At 36.8% G+C, this 7,517-nt stretch overlaps 1 protein-coding gene across 1 annotated transcript; it reads right to left on the bottom strand.

Moving 5' to 3' along the window:
* Positions 1–2,511: 2,511 nt before the first annotated feature.
* Positions 2,512–3,338, bottom strand: LOC125470947 (21 kDa protein-like). Its single transcript, XM_048570787.1, has one exon. The coding sequence runs from the start codon at positions 3,245–3,247 to the stop codon at positions 2,645–2,647; it is 603 nt and encodes a 200-aa protein (XP_048426744.1). The 5' UTR covers positions 3,248–3,338; the 3' UTR covers positions 2,512–2,644.
* Between the last annotated feature and the right edge of the window lie 4,179 nt (positions 3,339–7,517).

The following is a 7,517-nucleotide window of genomic DNA, read 5'->3' as shown; positions in this document are numbered from 1 at the left end:
TATACGTTCATGGCTTTGAATTCATCTCTAGCTAAAACGAAATTAGTTCCACATGTCTATCATAACTGAAACCAAATTAAAACAAACATTGGACTAAAACTAAGGATAGAATACACCTAGAACGCTCCAGCACTCCAATGGCCTTGGATGGCAGGCACGACTCTAAGCTTCTTCTTCTCCTTCCTTCCTTGCAAAGCTGTGGCACTCTTTGTATTTTTCTCTCTAAAATTCTCTCTAAAAACTCTCTATATCTCCTCTGAAGAATGCGGCACAAAGTGTGTATTTATAGGGTAGGGTTCACGGCACCAATCCTTGGAGGACAAGGATAGGGCACATCACAATTCTAAGAAAAGAAGGATTAGGTTATTTGCATGCTTTCAGGACTTCTAGAATCAGATATGCATTGTAAAACATGATAAGGACTCCTAAATTCAGATGGGAAGGACATAGAATAGGATAAGGACTCCTATTGTAGCTGGAGATGAGTTTAGATAATGTTGGATTAAATAGGATAATGTTTGGATAATATGGGATAAGATAAGATAAGGTTGGATAAGATCTCCTTGTTTTCAGCTGATTCCTTATCTTCCAAGCCTTAATCTAATTCTTCCAGATTTGTAGCACATTTTTAGCATCATTTAAACACTGAAAACGTCCATCCATTATGCTCCATTCACATGCTATCCAATCCAAGTCCAAAATTGCTCCAAATTGCTCCTTTTGGCCATTTATTGTCATCTTCACCAAATGAACCTATAATAATACGAAAATAAACTAAATCACTATAATAAATGGAAATTAACTAAGTAAATGCAAAGAAATAAGATAACAAAATCGCATAAATATGCTCCTATCAATGATCGATGAAAATTGAAGAATTTTGTAGAAAGAATAATATGCGAGTTACGAGTTTCATTGACAAGGTTTTAACTCCTGAGAAAGGCTTCACAATCTTGAAAAGAAAAACTCCTTCATTTTGCATATCCTTGCACATTTGATATTTTGTAGTAGACTAGTAGTGTATTGGTGCTTTTTTATTAGGCTCTTATTTTGGAGTGTAAAAGATGTAGTACTTAACGACAAATGTGTTTTTATGTTATGAAGTAATATTTATGTGACAATGTGGTATGTGCAAATTTAAAAATATATATATATTTTTTTCTTAACGGGTCATAACGGGTTGGGTCATTTTATCAGTTGGGTAAAGTGACTCGACTTGTTAAGGACCCGTTAAGATAACGGGTGTAATACGACATAACCTGTTAAGGTAACAGGTGTTACACGAAAACGACAGGAAACATGGTAACACAACCCGTTTGCTAGGCCTATTTGTGTGGAATTACTTTAATTCCCACTTTTTTCCCTTTATAATATTTTCTTTCAATTAGTATAAAAGGGTATACTGATAATTTCCTTGTTTTTATTGACAATTAGAACTGTATTAATATGTATTTTAGATATTTTCTAGCATCAGTCAATTGAAACAATTTATCTCCTCAATTAAGATAAAAAATATATACCTCTCCAACTAAAAATTTCTCTCAATTAACCTCTTTCCATAAACTTCTAAATGTTGCCAAAAGAAAAGAAAAGTTTGTGTAACACTATGGTTGGATGAGAGATATAAACGAGGAATTTTGACAAAAGTCAGAATTTATGAATTGACATGCACTAATTTCCTTATTTCGATTTATAATATAGAAATTGAGAATTTCCGCGTGAAAAAAAAAAAAAAAAAAAAACTTGCAATTTGGGACCTCCAATTCCTAAATTTAAATTCCATGTAAATACGTTTCATTTCCAAATTTTATAAATTTGGTTTAATTTCAAAGGCTATTATATGCTAATTATTTGATGAATTATCTATTTATGTTATGTGATGCTGTTTAATTTCTTACTGATAGCATGTTAATTTACTAATTCTGCTTTTATTATGGTAAATGTTGGTGCATTTGTTGATGTATGAGGATTATGATGAATTGGTTTTTTGTTTTTGGTTGGTCCACCCCATGTGTTCTTGTTTATTGTTAATCTGACAATTTAGCACCCGTTTGATTACCATTTGGTTCTTAGTTTTTTTATTTTTGTGTTAGAGATAGAAGGTAGATACATACAAGAAAATGAGGGATTTAGGAGAAGGGTTGAAGGATTGTGGGAGAAATGTTGAAGAAATTTATAAGGAAGGATACCCTAAATTGGAAACTAAAAGCGAAAAACGAAAAACTATTTTAATTTGTTTTTAGTCTCAAGACTCACCACCCTTCTTGATCCATCCTTCTCTCCATATGCATCCGCATATTTAAAGCACAAGACCTTAAAACCAAAACAAAAAAAACGAAATGGTTATCAAAGGAGGAATTACTATTTCCTTTTGCAGAACAAAGGAATTCATGTTCTTGATTATATAAATACAGCTTGATATTCATCTAGGTGCAGTATTTATCTGCCTATTTACATTTCCATATTCCATACCCCAACCATAAGAAAAAAAAAAAAAAGAGTTTTTCTTCTTTACTGTAACACTCGCTCACACGCACACGAACTAAAAGCAATTTCTCAGATACCAAATATTCAGATATTTCTTTCTTTCTTGAGTACCAAGTGACCCGTTTCCGCCATTCCTTTCCTGAGAACAAAACAGAATCTACGGCAACAACGCTTCAGTCGAGGCCGAGGCGTAGCTGTTGATTAGCGCCAAAGCATTGCTAGTAAGATGCGCAACATTCACTATGTACCTACGGACAAGATTCTCCACCCTTCCACTCATATTATGTTCATCAAATCCATCCATGCAGGTGTCCTCATCTGTCAATGCAGCACTAACCCATGTTTGGATATCACTCATTTGAAGCCAGAAATTTGATCCCCTAACCACATGACTCAATTCATCTATCGAGTTTTGGAGCTCGCCAACAGCGTCACCAATCTCCTCCACGCAGTCAAGCGCTGCTGCAGCCTCTATGGGTTTCAAGCCGTGGATTTTCAACAACCTTCTCATGATCACAGATGTTTCTTGGGTAGCAGCAATGGTCACGTTAAGAGCAGTGTGTGCTAGTGCTTCCGGGTTGGTCTTGATTTTTCCTGCGTAGATGGATAGCGAGTTGTAGCACAGCCTCGGATAGGTTGTGACGCTGCACGATGTTCTTATGTACTGAGTGTTGGATCTGCTAGGAGATGCATCAGCACTGCATAATTGGAGAGTAAGCAGAGCCAATAATAGTACAAAGCGAGTAAGATTGCCTTCCATTTGAAAGCTTGATGAGTTTGTAGAGCAAAGGGTCACTAAATATATAGAGAAAAGCTAAGATTTGTGGTTCCCACTTTTTAGGTAGAAAAGCAAAAGATTTGTCAAATCTTATGATTCGACACCAATATTATTTTTAACTTAATCACACGCTAGCTCAGCAAAACCTCATGTGTTATATATAGTGTTATATATAGTAATTTGTATGATTTAATAGATTCTTTTATAACTTACAAAGCAAGCATGTAGTTTGGAATATATTCTTTCTTTTGACATGGTCATCAATCAATCATTTAGAAATAGATTTATTTGGACAACGGATTAAATATGGGGACCAAACATAACATCATCAATGAATGAGCCTTATCTTGAGTAAGCCTAATAAGACAACTAATCCATCACATTCACAAATGCTTGTTATTCCTGACGAAATGTTATAATGTCTATGCGTCTTTGTGCAGGTTCGATCCTCATCAATTTTTCTCTTTTTAATATTTAACAATGTAATCCACTAACGTTACCACTTGTAAAAAAAAAACAAAAAAAATATGACAGAATCATGCACGCTACTAATCGCAATTGAGGATTGAAGTTTCTTTTCCATCTTTCTCTTGGACCCTCTAAGAATTTAAAGTGATTAATTTGGTGTGTTTCTATTAACTAGGATTGAGGGGTACTTGTGTTTATGGTGCTTACTGCTCTTGATTATGTTATGGTTTTAACTAAGAGTGCTGCTATGCACACTTCATAGTTTTATCTTTCCACTCACTTTTTAATAAAAATTTGAATACCAAATTTAACTTTATGTAAAATGAATTCAAAAGCTATGTTAAAACTTAATCCTCTTATATATTCTTTGTAGTGAAATAAAAAAAGTAAAAAAAAATTAAAAAAACTAGAACTAAGATACTAATCAAACCTCCCCATGTTGTCTATTCATCCATCACTCTTTCTAACTTTTTCGCCTCCCTCCATTTCTCTCTCTTCCGTCCACCCCACCCACCCCAAATTATATCTCTGGTTTTTTCCCTATATTCAACCCTTAGTTCTGAATTGGAATTTGAAAATAACTATGAATATGAATCTTAGATTCAAATTTGGTAAGGGGAGAAAGAAAGAAAAAGAGAGGAACAGAGAAAGGAGAAGAAAACGAAAGGAAAGTACTTTTCCAGCGGCAAGTATAAAAGGAGCCGTCACCATCATATTTGGTGCCTAATTATGGTTGCTTTCAGATGGGTTGGGAGGGATGTTCGTGGCTGTTTCATTTTCTTAAATCTTCAAGATTCAATCATTATTTATTTATTTTTATTTAGAGCTTAAAAACTGTTAGGGATATTTTAGGAATATAAGTCGGGTGAGAATAGAACTATGGATGAGCATAATAGCACTCTTGATAAATACGAATTAACCTTATCGTCCTTGTCTCAAGGCTGAAAAACAAGCAAGAGATCATAATAAATTGGGTTTAAAACATGAATTGGACTTCACCTGAAAGAATTAATACTGACGTAACCAAGATATTTAAAATAAAATGGCTCATAATATGATTTAGAAGTCTTCGTTGTTAAATACTTTGTCGTTGAACAGGAAAGTCATGAAACACATGAAAGAATGTGACATAAATGATAGAGATATATGACACATGAAAAATATGAAACACATCCATCTTTCATGTTGTTTTTTCATAAGAAGCGTAGAGTAGGATAATGAATTTCTATGTATATTCATCAAACAGGAATTACAACTTTGTACAAAGACTACAACGATTGTATCCTATTCTATTGCCTACAAATAAGGCTAATTAAAACTAAACAAGAAAGTGAATAACTAAATATTAATTCACAATATTGAGTAATCAATCCGAGATTCCTTCCTTAACACTCCCCTTCAAGTTGGAGTGTATGTTAATGACACCCAACTTGCTGAGTAACATTTCGAATTGTGTCAAACTCAATGGTTTGGTGAATATGTCAGCTAGCTAGTCACTCGTCCGTATGTAGGTTGTACACATCATTCCTTTTTGAACCTTTTCTTGCACTAGATGACAATCAATCTCTATATGCTTTGTTCATTCATGAAAAACAGGATTAGAAGCAATATGTATGGCGGCTTGATTGTTGCAAAACAATGAAACTAGTTGTTGGTGATTCACTTTCAAATCCTTTAAGATATTTTTGGGCCATGTAATCTCACAACATGTAGTGGCCATAGAACAATATTTGGCTTCTGCGCTAGACCGAGATACAGTGGTTTGTTTCTTAGTTTTCCACGAAATTGGTGCTTGGCCAAGTAAAACACAATAACCCATTACCGATCGTCTAGTATCTCTGCATTTGGCCCAATCAACATCACAAAATGCTTGTAACTGTAATGAACCCATTGAAGGAAAGAAAATACCTTGCCCAGGTGCTTGTTTAATGCATTTGAGTACCTTGTGTACGGCATCAAGATGTAGTTGTTGAGGCTTCTCCATGAACTAACTCAACACATGCACGGCATAGGCCAAGTCTGATCTCGTGATGGTCAAATATATCAATCTACCCACTAGTTTTCTATATAAGGAGGGATCATCCAACAACTTTCCTTCCATTTGCATAAGGGCCAAATTTTGGTCTAGAGGAAACCGGGAAGGTTTCACGCCTAGAAATCAAACACCATCCAATATCTCTAGCGCATATTTTCGTTGACATAGAGTGATTCCATGCTTTGATCGTGCAACTTCTATCCCCAAGAAATATTTGAGCCACCCAAGTCTTTCAGTTTAAAACGGTGAGAGGGAAATTGTTTGGTCTTTTCAATCTCACGTAAATCATTCCCTGCCAATATTACGTCGTCGACATACACCAGTAAGATAATGAATGTACCTTGACGACTTCAGATGAACAATGAGTAATGAGACAAAGATTGGTGAAACCCAGCAGCCTTGAGAGCATTGGATAATTTCATGAACCATTGCCTCAAAGCTTGCTTTAAATCGTAAAGAGATTTGTTCAACTTGCACACTCAAGTCTTCCTCTTTTGTCCAAAACCAGAAGGCAAATTCATGTAAACTTCTTCTTCTAAGTCACCATGTAAAAATGCATTGTTCACGTCTAGTTGATGAAGATGTCAACCTTCCAAAGTTGCAACGCTGAAAAGAACACGAACTGTAGTCAACTTAGCCATAAGAACAAAAGTGTCGCGGTAATCAACATCTTCGATTTGACAATACCCATTGGCGACAAGCCGTGCCTTGTACCTTTCGATGGTCCCGTCAGGTTTGAGCTTCACCTTATAAACCCACTTGTAGCCAATAGGACGTTTGTGATGAGGTAGAGGCATAATCGTCCAGGTTTTATTTGCATGAAGGGCTGCAAGTTCATGGTGCATAACATCTCGCCAATGTGGATCTTAGACAGCCTGTGAAAAACTAGTAGGCTCTTTAAAGAGGGTGGGATTAGCAGTATAGGCTTTATATGCGGATGAGAGATAGTCATAAGATAAGTGAGTAGAAAGGGGATGAGAGGTACTTGACGATGATTAAACCACGTTCGTTGAAGAATTGGGAGCAGTTGTTGACGGTATAGAGGCCTCGACATGAAAGTTCTACAAAAAGGAGGAAGGTTTGGTGGTTCATGATCCGCGTCGGGGTGGGGATGGGTTGGGTGTGGGCGAGGTTGAATGTAGGGGAGATGGTGATGTTTGAGTGGCTGTGGGGTCTGGAGGTAAAGGCATGGGGGTTGGGGTGGTGATATCGGTTGATGGAGTATCTAAAGGTGAAAGGATTAAAGGCATGTGAGATGGAGATGAGGATGTGGTAGGTGTATCATCTGAAGGTGGTTCACTAGAGAAAGGGTGAGGTTGAGATGGTGCAGGGGAAGAATCCATGTCAAAGTGGAGCAAGGAGGCATGAGGGTGGGTAAAGGTGTAGAGGCAACGGAAGTGTCCAAGTGTTGATAAAGGGAAGTGGTCTTTGAAGAAAAGAACATCCGTGGAGACAAAAACCTTTTGAAGATGAAGGTAGATGTAACATCCCAAATCGCCCAGGGGGGTGATCCTTAAATGTATATTCCCATCCGTACCTAGCACGAGGCCTTTTGGGAGCTCATTGGCTTCGGGTTCTGTAGAAACTCTGAAGTTTAGCGAGAAGAGGGCTAGAGCAATCCCATGATGGGTGACCCACTGGGAAGTTGCTCATGAGTTCCCAAAAACAAAACCGTAAGGGAATGGTAAGCCCAAAGCAGACTATATCGTGCTACGGTGGTGGAGCGAGCCCGGGAAGTGATTCGCCCCG

The sequence above is a fragment of a genome, unplaced genomic scaffold (assembly GCF_019419815.1).
Source record: "Pyrus x bretschneideri cultivar Hongxiangsu unplaced genomic scaffold, Pyrus_bretschneideri_v1 Contig103, whole genome shotgun sequence".
Lineage (NCBI taxonomy): Eukaryota > Viridiplantae > Streptophyta > Magnoliopsida > Rosales > Rosaceae > Pyrus > Pyrus x bretschneideri.
Note: the sequence above shows the minus strand (reverse complement) of the source record. Positions and strands in the feature narration are given on the sequence as shown.

Bases quoted from the DNA above. Each gene is read 5' to 3' on its own strand.
- LOC125470947 (XM_048570787.1), bottom strand. From the start codon at position 3,247: ATGGAAGGCAATCTTACTCGCTTTGTACTATTATTGGCTCTGCTTACT.